At 30.0% G+C, this 14,835-nt stretch overlaps 1 protein-coding gene across 1 annotated transcript; it reads right to left on the bottom strand.

The window, feature by feature from the left end:
* Positions 1 to 1,841: 1,841 nt before the first annotated feature.
* Positions 1,842 to 5,883, bottom strand: LOC114329538 (uncharacterized). Its single transcript, XM_028278682.2, has 2 exons — positions 5,629 to 5,883; positions 1,842 to 2,276 (listed from the first exon to the last, which is right to left on the bottom strand). The coding sequence occupies exons 1-2, from the start codon at positions 5,677 to 5,679 to the stop codon at positions 1,917 to 1,919; spliced, it is 411 nt and encodes a 136-aa protein (XP_028134483.2). The 5' UTR covers positions 5,680 to 5,883; the 3' UTR covers positions 1,842 to 1,916.
* Positions 5,884 to 14,835: the final 8,952 nt, after the last annotated feature.

Genomic DNA, 14,835 nt, shown 5'->3' with positions numbered 1-14,835 from the left:
GTCGGAAAAACGCTTCAGTACCCTGGCTGCTCGAGTGTCATGGGAAAAACCTTATTGCCCTGGACTAAAGGTAAATTGGTTTAAATTGTCTTAAAGTTATTTGAGCAATCTCCGATCTTCGTTTGTCAGGAGAGCTTCTGGATACCCTGTAGGTATATTGATATTCACTTATATATTTTTTTAAAATATATTTTGCTTTTTTTATTTAAATACATGTGTTTTAATTTTACTATGTGTAGATATGTGTATACTAAATTTACAATCAAGATGCAGCAGAAATAAAGAAACCAAGACAAGTTAAATTCTTCTAGGAGCACTCCTGAATCATAATTTACAGTATATTATATGGTACATTCCATGTCAAATCATTCAGGCAAAAAATTTTGAATCTCCGACTTGTCTGAAAATTGGTATATAGCTTTTGCCGGACGTAAAAATAAGATATTTAAGGTCAAAAAATCTTCTTCTTTTTTTCTCAAAATGTTATTTTATGCGATTTTACAGTGATTTGGTGTTTATTTAAACAAATTTGCATTTTTTCTGTCGTAAAATATCAATGAAAAACATAATATTTTAATAGAAAGGACTCAAAAATGTCATTATATGGCATTATAACAAGTTATTTTAAATCAAAACAAGTGTTTGATCAAATTTTATAGTGTAAAAAACGTTAAAATACCGTTTTTTACATTTTACTCCATTCCCAAAATACGTCATCATCGATTTGGCTGAAAATTTTCCCACAGATAGCCAAAAGATAGGACTTTAAGTGGTTAGAAGGATTTGAATTATATTACAATACCAAAAAAGTTACATAAATATCAGACTCAAAAGTATATATTAGTCCAGTGGGGATAGCATTTGACCTTGCATGCCGAGCTGCCCAAAATTTTATTTTTCTGATCTTTAGGGGAGTCAATAGTAGCCTAAATTTAAAATCACGAATGAATTCCTCCGTTACGTTATCCGCCATCTTGATTTTAAAGGAGAACCTGTTTTGCTCAATATCTCCACCATTTTTAACTTTTCGACAAAAATGGTAGGAACTGAAAATGTTCCAAATAAATCGTGTTTACAATTATTACAATTTCCTTTTACAATTTTTGTCGTGAGGTCGATATTTTTGAGTTAATTGTACTTACAGTAGACGCCTATATTTTTGACTATAATATTGCATGTAATTTTTTGGTATTGTAATATAATTCAAATCCTTCTCACCACTTAAAGTCCTATGTTTTGTCTATATGTGGGCAAATTTTCAGCCAAATCGATTATGATGTATTTTGGGAATGGAGAAAAATGTAAAAAAACGGTATTTTAACGTATTCTACACTATAAAACTTGATCAAAAGCTTGTTTTGAATCAAAGTAACTTGTTATAATGCCATATAATGACATTTTGGGTCCCTTCTATTAAAATATTATATTTTACATTGATACTTCACGATAGAAAATGCAAATTTGTATAAATAAACACCAAATCACTGTAAAATCGCATAAAATAACATTTTGAGAAAAAAAGAAGAAGAAGATTTTTTGACCTTAAATATCTTATTTTTACGTCCCCCCAGAAGCTATATACCAATTTTCCGACAAATCGGAAGTCCAAATTTTTTTTTGCTCCAAAATTGACTGATTTGAAATGGAATGACCCATATACATTGTGAATCCCAAATGATGATTTCCAAAGTTTATATATTATAAATTACGATTCGGGAGTGCTCCTAGTAGCATTTAAAGTGTCTTGGTTTGTTTATATCTACTACATCTTGATTGTAAATTTAGTATACATTCTGATAAATTCTGTAATTTTAGATTGTGAGTAGATAAACAAAGAAGCATAAAATTATCAATATTATATTAAATTTTTGTTACAATTTAAAAAAATTACAAACTAAGTTTGCTTATTAGTTGTATTAGCGAACACGTAATTTATCATATTTCCTGATGCAAACAAGCAAATGTAAGGCTGCAATCTTTGCAGTGGTACCCTCAGGTCTCGTTCCACAATTGGTGATAATTGTTTCAACATTTCCTTGATCGCTGACTACATGTTTAATAAAATCATTTAATCTTTGCTTCTTATAATCTCCATTTTCATCCTGAATTCCGAATTTTGTAAAAATACAGTTAAGATAGGCAGACAACTGATCTGGGTTAAATTTTTCTTGTCTTTTGGCTTTGTCCAAGGCGTCACGGTCAATTCTTGTAGCATCATTTGAGTTACACTCGTCAAGATATTTTTCGAAATCATCATCAAATGAAAAAGAGCTTACCTGAAATCGTAGTCAAGAGTTTTTTAAAAATGTATTAAGATATACTGCGTATAAATAATAATAATAGTCCAGAGAAACAAGGATTTTCTCAGGGCTCTCAAATATACAGGTTGCGACTATTTTTTAGTTATTGTAGAGATATTAGGAAGAAAACCTACCCGTTTCCTGCCTACAGTTCTCGTCGGTTTTTAATTATTAACAATTTAGTGCAAAAAATGGGATTTTTCTATTTTTTGCTCCCCATTAAAAAGCTAAATAGTTAACATAAAATTAAAAAAATTGATTTTTTACAACATTGAAAAAGCTTCACAATACCGATTTTTGAATGCTAAAATCAATATTTTGCTTCGTAAATTACAAAATAAATGAAAATAGATTTTTGTTAATAACTTTTAGTAAATTTAACTTAGAATTTTACGGTGTCACCCTAAGTTGGGTATTTGGGTACTTACAATTTGAGACTGATTTATTAATTAGTTTAAAAGTTATTCTATTTATTTATACAAGAGACCATCATTTTGCAATAACATAGGATAGAAAATAATAAATGTTCTGCGTATGCCAAATAAAAGTGGAAGAGTAATCCAAATTTATTAAAAAAGATATAGTCTAAGTAATGAAGCTTAAAATAGGACAAAACCTCGCAATTTTTACAGAATGGATCGATTTGATTGAAAATTTGAGAATAAGTAGTTGATAGTCCAAGGATCAAAATTTATATGGTGCCAAAAGGCGCTTTTACATGGGGGTGATTGCCACCCCATCTCGATGGTGGAAATTTTTTATTATAATTTGACCGCAAAAGTTGGTAAAAACATTAATTATAAGCAAAAAATGTTGTGTAACTTTTTTTGATAAAATTAATAGATTTCGATTTATTCGCTATCAAAAGTGTTAGTTTTATATCGAAAAAATCAATGTTTCAGTTTTCTGCTAAAAACTAAAAAGTTTTCGTTTTATCAAAACAATTTTACTTAACAAAAATGTACCATTAAAAAAATAAACAAAACCTTTTTTTTTTTTTTTTAATTTTCTTTAAAACCAATAATAATCGAGCAATACTTTATTATATGTTAGCTCTTCTTCGTCAAATGCTAAAAAATATTGTAGTTTCAAAGTCAAACAACGGGAAAACTATGCATTTTTCGAGGATAATTTGTTCAAACTAATTTAAAGGAAGTATTTAAAAATATCTATCTCCAGAAATTAAAAAAGTCTCTAGCTCAAAAATTAAGTGACTTACAATGAAAATAATGTGTCACTATCTTTTGCAGCAAAAAGTGATCGGAAAGAACCCCCTAATCACCACCCTAATTAAAATTAGTGATTGGCCTGATTTGGTCTTCTTTTTTTATGTACTCTTAATAGTTTCTAGAAGTTTGATCGGCTTAGAATGGTTAGTTTAAAAAAAATGGAGTTAAAACGAATAACGAGTTTTTGTAGTTTGGTAAAAGATGCCATTTTGTTCAGAATAGAAAGATTAGCATCAGAGATAGAAAAAAATATTTAAATACAAAATTGTAGCTTATTTCATTCCCAAAAAAGTTTTTTTGCAAAAAATTTTTCTACGGCAAAAATTGAGTGAGCTTGCAATTGCTTTGCATGAGAGAACATGCAAAACCACCTTTACCAACCCTTTCAATGTCACCTCTTTTTGTGACTGAGGACTCTAAAAGGATTTAATATTAATAGTCTTAGATATCCTATAAAAACCTACAAAATTCTTTTTTACCAAACTTTCTAAGATAAAAAAATAAAAAAGTTACGGTTAAAAAATCAATATTTTTTTTGAAAAAAAAATCAAATTATAAGCATAATAATGTAATTTAGCGGTGTTTTTAGTCATTGGCCTTATTCGTTCTTCTTTACGTATGCATTAATAACAGATTTAAGAAGTTTCACTGGATTAGAATGATTAGTTTTTAAAAAACTAAAGTTTAAAGCGAATAACGAATTTTTGTAATTTAGTAAAAAATTTTCAAGCAAATCGATCTATTCTGTAAAAATTGCGAGGTGAAAAGCTTCGATTCCTGGACTAAAACAAAAAATAATAAATATATAGAGTCAATAATCCTAATGCCAATTTTTTGAATGTTTATAGTTTATAATAATTTACAATAACTTTAATTATATTGTCCGCAGAAAAAATGTTTTTATACATTGAGTAGATCCGGAGATATAGAAATTTTTTTAGTTTGAAATTGCGATGGGTTTGTACGTTACCCCTAGTTACCATTTAAACTACATTTTTGAAAATTCGTATAGGGTCCTATGAAAGAACCATGTTTGTGTAAATATTTTCATCAAAATTACAAATGCCATTCTTTAAAATGGCATCAATTGGGTTTAATAAAAAATTAGCTGTGAATTAAAAAAAACACATGGCTAACTTTGGCCAAATTGACCTACGCCAATTTTTTTTATTTATAAATGCGTATTAGAATATTAGCTTTCCGAATGTATAAAAATATTTTTTCCTACGGACAATATTTTTAAAGATATTCTAAATGTTTCTAAACCACAAAATTTCAAAAATGTGGCATTAGGATTTTTGATTATAATAAATAATTTCTTTGCACCTTTTATAATACATATTTATAGTACAAAACTTTTGCTTTCATTATTGGTACCCGTATAATTTTGGTACACTATGTTTATTGTCTTATGTTATTGCAAAACAAATGTCTCTGGGAAAAACAAATGGAATAACTTTTAAACTAATTACTGAATCGGTCTCAAATTTTGAGAGTTTTTTAAATATCGCAATACCCAACTTTGGGTGAAACACTAAAGATCAAGTTAGTTTTACTAAAGGTTACTAAGAAATATCGATTTTCACTTATTTTGCAATTTTTACAGCCACAAATTGCCTTTTTAACTTTCAAAAATCAGCATTTTGAAGATTTTTAATGTTCTAAAAAATTTAATTTTGTAATTTTATGCCTTTTAACTATTTAGCTTTTCAATAGGATGCAAAAAATTGAAAAAATCGCGTTTTTGCACTTAATTGTTAATACATAATTAAACAACGGCTCCGAACTCTAGGCAGAAAACAGGTAGGTTTTTTCCAATAGGTGTACAATAACTAAAAAATTTGTCACTTACTTGGATATTTCAGTATCCCGAGAAAATCCTTATTTCCCTAGACTAATTAGTAAGTAAGAAAGTAAATATGTTTCTAAAACTATAAAGATAGTATAGAGATTTAGTAGGACCAGAATTACCCGTAAGACTCGATTGTTAAAATTAGTTTTGTATAGTAGTAATTGAAATAATCATCTGTTAATTTTATTAGATCACGTAAAGGGAAAAATGGGTATAATTTATTAAAAACTCAAAATTTTTTACTTACCACTGCTGCAGTGAACAGTAAACCCAAAAATAAAGTAGTTGAAATTTTCATTACGATAGCCAGTAAAGATGTATAATGTGCAAATTATCACTGCTGAAGAAAAGTTTTTAGAAATATTTGTACTAATATTTAAACTTTTATAACTTTATATAAAATTATTATTTTGTATATAAATTAATAAGGATAATTAAGTTTGTGTCAATTTTATGATAACATTTTTAATAATATCTTTCAGGGTGTTAATTTTAAACTGTTATCATCAATAAACAACAATTAATTAATGTTTAATTAATTTATTATTTCGAGATAACATAATGCAGTTGCATAGTCCCAGAGAGTATAATATACGCGGTACATTATTAATTCTCCTCAAATTAAAAAAAAAATAAAAGAAAATTTCAAGTAATGAATTACCGGTAAGAAAAGAAACGAAACTAATTAGGATGGAAAAATAAAATCAATTTAATAACGAAATAAATAAAAACCATATTGAGTTAGCAGTGGACTTTCATAGTACAAACCAATAAACAATAAAATAATATAAAAACGGACATAAAACCAGAAGTTTATATTTGAACTGTTCATGCACCTTCTATTTACTTCGATTTCATTAATTTTGATTCATTTTTGCCAAACTAAGTATTCTAGCTTTAGGTACTTTTTAATACGAGTCGATTGATTTACTACATGTACTATTTCTGGTACTATAATGTGAAACTTCTTGTTACAACATGTTAACCGAGAGTGATATAAAAACCGAAAGCAATTCTCTCCTCTCGTCTTGCTAAGGCGCGTCGAATAATATATCGCTTGTACCATTTGGGCGACTATAAACAGTACTTCCGATTGCAACTCTGGAACCCGAAGTCCGAGGTCAAATTTCGTGAAAACTGTTAAGTTCAAAATACCTGATTTTACAACAAAATACCTGATTTTACAACAAAATACCTGATTTTTCTATACAACAAAATTTAATTTGAATATTTGAAAATTGCAGTAATTTAAATTCATGTTTTTAGTGATGAATTTATTTAATTATCAAACAATATAATGGTGGCCGACAGATTCGACACTACTCAACTGACTAACAGAACTAAGGAATACCAGATAGTAACCACCTTTATCTATCTCGGGTCTAGTATAACTAACGATGGTAACTGTGAAGCAGAAGTTCGGAGACATATTGGTATGGCAAAAATGCGATGAGTCGCCTAACTAAAGTTTGTAAAGACAGAAGTATCTCTGAAAATATCAAGATGAGACTGGTGAATGCCCTTGTATTCTCAATATTTCTATACGGAGCAGAGACTGGGCCTCTTCGCGCATGCTGACCAAATAAAGCATTCAGCTGGAAACTCATTCTGCGAAGCTCTTACAGCAACTGAAGATAGAGCCCAATGGAGAAACATTGTTGGAGAGAGAGAGGGAGAGAGAGAGAGAGAGAGAGAGAGAGAGAGAGAGAGAGAGAGAGAGTGTGAGAGAGAGAGAGAGAGATATATTGTGTTAATCTAATATGTACTCACCGTTTTGCAAGAAAAATATTTTTTATTTTACAAACAACAAAAAAGTAGCAACATATTTGAATGGTTTATTCACTAAAAAAAGCGGACTTGTGCAGATTTCATTTTCACGATTTTAATATTTAATCAAACTAAATTGACAGTATAAAATTAGAAGAAAACAGGGCCGGAAACACATCTTGTTGATGCTTACAGATGCCATCAAAAGTATAAAATTAATTATTTTGGACTTACGCATTTTTCACCGAAAGCCGACGATTTCTTAAATTCAATGAAATCTTGGGTTTATGACACAGACAAGATTTCCACATTTTAATGGTGTAAAATGGACGAAAACAATATCCTACATCCCATATATCCGATATAACGATCAACCCAGTTATTTATTCGAACAACTAAATAGTTCGTCCTGAGTAAATCTCTGACAATGTGTAGGCAATACAATATGTGTCCGTAAAATATGTAATTTTACTAAGATATACAACTGTGTTAACTCTTAATTACTGACATGAATGTTTCAGGAGTATGCCATACCGTTGGACATACGTTGGTCTAAGAGCTTCGCAGGAATTTGACATGCGGTATGTCATACCGTTGACTATTCTCCTTTGTTTTCAATATGAATTTGTCTTGTATCACTGTATTTATTTTTTAAATTAACTACGGAATGATCCTTCACACAACTGCAGAATAAAATACTGCTCCAAATCAAAAAACTGTTTTTCAAGGAAATTTTGAACGTTTGCATAATATTAAGAAAATGGTGGAGGGTCTTACAAAATCCTTTATAACCTAAATTACAAAAAAAACTTGAGTATTGGTAACTCAATTAAAGTAAAAGCTTGAAGATAGAACAACTGGATGAACTTGCTGACATACTCATAACTAAAGAATACACTGGACTGATTTTAACTATAGAAACGTAAACACTGACAAGCGTTACGTGATACCGCAAGAATACTATACGTCAACGTAGTTCAAAGACTAGACCATACTATCCATACTCCTAGAAGATACACAGATGGTGTTCTAGAAATCTTTTATAAAACAAGTTTTATAACAAAATATATTTTCGGCAAGGCATGACATACTGCATGTCAGTGGTTAAGAGTTAAATTCATGTTCTTCATAAGCATTATCAAAATTTGCTCCTCAGGAAACCGACAACCTTTATACAGATACAATAATCTATGAATGCCACTCAATCTGTCAAAACCGCCCGATCTACTACCACTGTATAAGACACTGCTGTTAAGTTTGTTAGTCATAGTCAGCAAGTTCTGATGGTTCCTGTTTATCTGAATCATCTCAGATAATTGAGGGGTGGTTACCCCCTACCATAAGGGTTGATGAAGTAACAATACTCACTGTAGATTCATTTATTGGTACGTTGAAGTAACTACGGTAAAGAGCTGGTGGTTATTATTTAGTAACTGTGATGTTTACTCGTTGGGATCTCAAATACTAATGACTAATCTTTTCGCCATGAAAGTAGAACTCAAAGTGGATTCCCCTGTTTACTATTTGGTATAAATAAAAGTGAGAGTGTTTAGTAAAAGTGCTGAATCGACTAGATTATAAATAACGAATACTAGTTGTTATTTCAAACTGACCTTTTATCGAAAATCGACACATTGATGTGGTAATATAGGTCAATCGTATTTATTATAAACAAACGTATTTGTTTTACCAAAGACATTTAATTATTAAAAGAATTTATCTTAATAAGATGATTACTGAGATGCAATGTATCCCAATACACTCTAACTGATTTTTATACAATATAATTGAGTATATTTCAAGGAGCCAACATGTGAGCCAATTTTACTCTTCTACTAATACGTCTTCTTCTTCTTTTTCCTACTTTATAAATAGACTCAATGCATGTTTTCTTTCGGTTTTTAGCCTCAATTGACATTGTCTGACCATCTTTTTCCCGGTCGCCCCAATGATCTTCTTCCATTTGGCGATTTGTCTCTTGCTATTCCTACTATTCTATTTTCTGTCATTTTTTCTATGTGTTGATTCCATTATATTTTTCTTGATTTGGTCCACATGTTTATTTCTCCTATATCACATCTCGCTCGTATTTCATCACTTCTTACTCTGTCTCTTAGAGTTTGGTTTGTTATTTTTCGTAAGACTTTCATTTCTGCTGTTTCCAGCAGTCTTTCTGTTTTCGCCATATCTGCTCTTGTTTCCGCTGTATAGTGTATACGTCATTATCAGTCTTATTGTTGATTTATACATGCAGATTTTCGTTTTTATAGTAAGGTATTTGTTTCTCCAGATTGTGTTGTTGACACATCCTGCTACTCTGTTCGCCATGTTCACTTGTTTTTGTACTTCTTCTTCCACTTCCGTAGCTTGAGAGTTCTGTATTTTGTTTCCATCACTTGTTTTATTATTTTGTTATTTACGACCAATTTACATCGTCTCGGTTCCGCTGATATCACTATCGATTTAGTTTTCTCTGTTGAGATCACCATGTTGTATATGAGAGCCGTGTCTACAAATTCTTTAATTAATATTTGTAGGTCATCTTTAGATAGGTAGCTTAGATTATCTTTATTTCCTTTTCTCCCATTCTATATTCTGTAAAGATATTTGCATTATATAACGAGATCTGAAGTTGTTATCATCATAGACTTTTAATTTTAAGTACCTAAAGGTTCTATAAAACTGTACATCAAGCTGGCTTCTTCAGATTTATAGAAAAGAAGAGCGGGAACATTGAACCTCCGTAACCTAGTTACTTAGTCTAAATAGATCTACTTAGCTGGTTGATTAAATTATAAGCATTCGTCAAAAAGATGTTTCAGCACAACATCTCATGTTAACTATATTCTATAAAAATTGAAATTTCCTATTATATTATTAAACATGAATAATTGCTATTAAGTAACCGTCAAATCCATAAATATGTATGGGACGTTTATAATTACTCAATACATAACATACACAAACTTCCGATGGATGTACATAGATTGAAGGAAGATCAATATTTCTAATTAAAAATAAATCAATCGTGCCAACATATATGTGTTTAAAATAATAATTATAAGGAAAATTGCTGCAAAATTATTTTGACTTGAATGTAGCATTTACATTATCATATAACTTTTATTACAACTTATTATTATACAATGTTGCCGTACACAAACGAAATAGATGCATTATCAGAAACTACGACATCATTTTAGAAAAATCCAGAGACAGATCAATTTTTATAAGAAATACATTTTTCCTGTAATTTTGGATTATTTACTTTCGCTCCTAGCCACGGTAAGAAACACCCCAACATTTTTTAATAGCAGTGGCGGTGGGGGTGAAAAAATATTATATCCTTTAGCCTTCGGATTACCAAGGGGGGTAAATTTTGACGCCAGTGCAGGTTTTTATTTAATAAATTCAGAAATATTTTTAATTTTAACCTCATTATGATGATATATGAATATCATTATATCATTTTAGATACCCTCATATTTTGTAATAAAAAAATTCCCTATACTTTTCCAAAAAAAAAATATTTTCTGAATTTGGGGTCAAAGACGAACTCCCTTGACCTTCCATATTCCAATTTTATATTAAATAAATACCGTCTATTAGGTGGAATTGTAGTCTTTTAAAATTTAAATGTATTGGATAATTAGTTGATTCATTAATTATGTCGATGGTTTAGTTTTTGATCTATTTCTTAGTACAGCAATAGATTTTAACATTTTGTTTCTTTATCCCCTTTTCACTTTATTATATACAGAGTGTTTACGTTTATTACAGAGTTACACGACATTAAAAAAATGATACAACGTATTTAGACAAAACTTTAAAATAGAAAATAATCAAATACAATATCCCATTTTAAGGCCATTGGTACATAATTAGCAAATATTTTACGGCTATCCTACTTTTTCTGTCTTTACACGGCAAACTACGTGTAGTAAAATTCACACTGGTATGGATATGTAAACATTACTAGAATGTCATTCTACTTGACAATGTCATCATTAATTTTAAAGAGATGGCTTTTGAATGTTCTTGTATAACTGTTATTTGTATAATTGCAAATTATTAAGTCAGTTAATAAATATGATAATTTTTTCACTAACTATGTATTCAGTGATTGTAATAATTTATATGTACAACAAAAACTAATACTCAATCGAGAAAAGAGGAAAAGTGTTAAAGTGATTTTTTAATAATATATTGTTACTATGGAATACTTAAAATTTTGAACATTTTTATCAACAAAATACTTGGATCACAGAATATATCCTGATGTATTCTCTGCTTGGATCTTTCATAAATAATAAACAATAAATAACTTTTCATTAAGTTCACGTCTTAAATCAATTATTTATCAAATACAGTATCAATATTATTTAATCAACAACTCAAAATATTCCCGATGCCATGTCATATATTTAAAACTGTCACTGTCTTGTCATCATATTTTATTTGACTCGGTGCGTTGTATGACAAAGATAGCGAATGTTCGATTTGGAAAATATCACCACGGGCATGGTGTCCATTCTTCTCGAATCCTGAGAAAACTAATGAATATTTAAAAAAAATTTGTACCCAGAATAAAAGACTTAATTATTGTCGAGGTCGAGGGCCAAAAGTCCCATAGAATGTATAAAAAGTTTCTTTTGAATGAGATATTTAAAATTAAAAATCACACTACATTTTCTCTTAGTTTTTCACCCCTGTAATTTATTAAAAGAAACATTATAGAAGCTTTCAGGGACTTTCTGCCCTTGGTAAGAACGTAATCTTTCATTCTGCGTTTAAATTTTTCAATTTATTTATTAGTTTTCTCAGGATTCGAAAAATATGAATCCCCATTTAAATACAATTGCAGCCGAAAATACGTACCCATCCCCGTAAGGCTTTTATTATTTTTAATTGCCACTTATGACACAGTAAAAGATATATACACTTTTATTCTGCGTCTAGATTAGATGATTTTAAAGTGTAGGCAAAAGTAATGACACAAATATATCCTGTCACATGTTATATAAATGTATGAATTTTCACGAAATTTTAACCCTAACAAAAAATCTCATAATTACCTTTTTTTCACAGAAACACATAGGTTTTTAGGAAAATAAAAAGAAACTGATGAAACGTTCAACTTATATTAGAAAGAACTTCTTCACCTTACCAAGAAGAGTCATAATCTCTCAAAGTAATGAAGTTCTAATCTTTTTAAAAACAAACTCAACAACAATATGTATATTATTAATCTACTTAAAATCTAAACTTTTACTTCCATCAGTGTAATCTCATGAATAGTCTAACAATACACTACAAAAACTACGCACAGGCAATCACACTCAATGATTGTTTTTTTTTAACGTTTATACAGCAATCGGTTAGTTATAAACCTTCTAACAATAAGCGTCTTTGGGGTTTGAATTAAAAAAAATTACCGTTAGAGAGATCAGTCCAATGACTGGATCTCTAGTATTATGGGACAAACATGACATTTAGATAATATGCTACATACAAACATCAATTTCACATTTACAAACAATACATATATCTAAAATATAAACACAATTACGGTGAGTTAGAAAACTTATTTATAAATCACGTCCAGTGGATTTTTACGTTGTAGTCTCTGAGTCTGTTGACTATTATCGAGTTTTTCTAAGGATAAATTTTTTTTCGGACTTTCCTTAACGAACTCCCCTGTATTAAGATCCAATATATGGTAGGGGTACATGTACAGGGTACAAAGTTTCTCCCCATGTGATAATCTGACGCGCTCGTAACTACAAAAATCCCCGCTTGGGCTCCCCTACCATAATAGTTATAGCTGTTTTAATTTTACATAATTTTAACGGTAGTTTGTTGTCTATGTGTAACTGTCTATATTTATTATTTCTAGCTTACAGAATTTGTTTATAACAGCAAACGGGCCTTTTTCGCCTGAGGATGGGACAGATCCTGTAGGTTCAGAAACCGGTAGCCACTTGACACCAAAATAAAAATAAACACATTGTGAGTATTGATCATTTTCTTATTGGACTCACACTTGCAACCGTTTCATGATTTGAATATTTCCAACATTTAAGCTCGTAACATTTTTTTATATAATATGATTAGTAAATACTTAATATATCTTCTGGATTAATTTTTAAGACAACTAGCACTCATTACCGGTACACCTATAGCCGTGTTTGCAAATAACTGAGTTTATTATTATAAACGGGACCATTTTTTATTGCAGCTTTGCCGAAACAAAATATTTTGAAAATAGACCGAAAGTCTCGTATTTTATATAGCTCTTGTTATTGTAATCTGTTTAGTATAAAAACCTCCCAAGAAGTTTATTACTAAGATCCCTTTAGGTACTCCAGTCTATTCAAAGCGGGAATGTGTATTGCAATTTTTTATTGCTGCTTTCCGTTTAAGTTATATTTCAAAGGAAACCTTTTGACTGAATCAATTTCCCTTCTGAAAACCACCGTTAGGTCCCTTGACTTAATTTTCCGGTATTTATATGACGTACCGTTACTACTTTATCTACAAACTAAAATAGGTCGGTTCTTTTTAAGTTGCCACTTTTTTTTAGAGGGGATACATTATCCCCACTTTTTTTAAAGAAAAAGTTTCGAAAAGATTGCGAATAGAAACGGACTTGGTGGCTGAGTGTCTTGGAGTGCAGACGTGTGTCTTTTGTATCGAATATCTTATCAACAACATATCTTGGGAATGAGAAGTCACTCTATTATCTTATCTGAGTGTGAATTCCCTCTATCATCTTCCTGATTTAGATCTAACATGCGATTAGATCCAAATCACAATATAAGGCTCTTTAATTCATTTGTTAGAAGCAAATTAGAATTTGGGAGTATTGTCTGGAATACCTTATTAAATAGTGGTCACATGCGGCAAATTGAATCAATTCAAAACAAGTTTATTAAAAGCAAAAAATATCGCCAGAATATGATTCGTATCAACCATTAAGAAAAGAATTTAATATAAAAAAATTAGAGCAAAGAAGACTTCAACGTTTTTTAATTTTTCTCTATAAAATATGCAATCACTTAATAGACTCGCCTGATCTTTTGGGGCAAATACAATTTTATGTCCCGGATCAGAGAACCCGTCCAAGAAATATATTATTTTTTGTAAATACTTCTAGCCCTCTTAATAAAATGTGCCAAATTTACAACGATTTAACAATAACCACTTGTCTGGAATTATTTGAAATAAACTTGCAATTGTTTAAACGTCTATTGCATGAATAATATAAAGAGAGGTTTTTTTATTATTTTTAACGTTTTTGTTGGTAAACATCCGTCGTTTTTGTCTCTATTACCTCAAATTATTACATTATGTGCATGTTGTACTAAACTGTTGTCATTGTAGATACGGATACATGTAAGTAGGGAAACCTGTTTGTATCTGTTATTAATAAATAAATAAATAAATAAGTAACTTCAGTGCTTGATTACTAGTTAAAGTAAAATTCGATTCAGTGTAATTTCAGAGGCAACATCACCATAGTTACTGTAAGTGTCTTAGCCCGGCACCTGCCACGTGGCTTTGCAAGGCGTCAACTGCCACGTGGGGTGCTCACAGCACCCCTTACAAATTTTTTGTGGTCTACTTGTTTAAAAAACAAAATAATGTGTTGAGTAACACAAGAATATAAAAAAACATGTTTTATTAA

Source organism: Diabrotica virgifera, chromosome 2, assembly GCF_917563875.1.
Source record: "Diabrotica virgifera virgifera chromosome 2, PGI_DIABVI_V3a".
In the NCBI taxonomy this organism is placed as follows: Eukaryota; Metazoa; Arthropoda; class Insecta; order Coleoptera; family Chrysomelidae; genus Diabrotica; species Diabrotica virgifera.
This window is presented reverse-complemented; position numbering and strand designations above follow the sequence as displayed.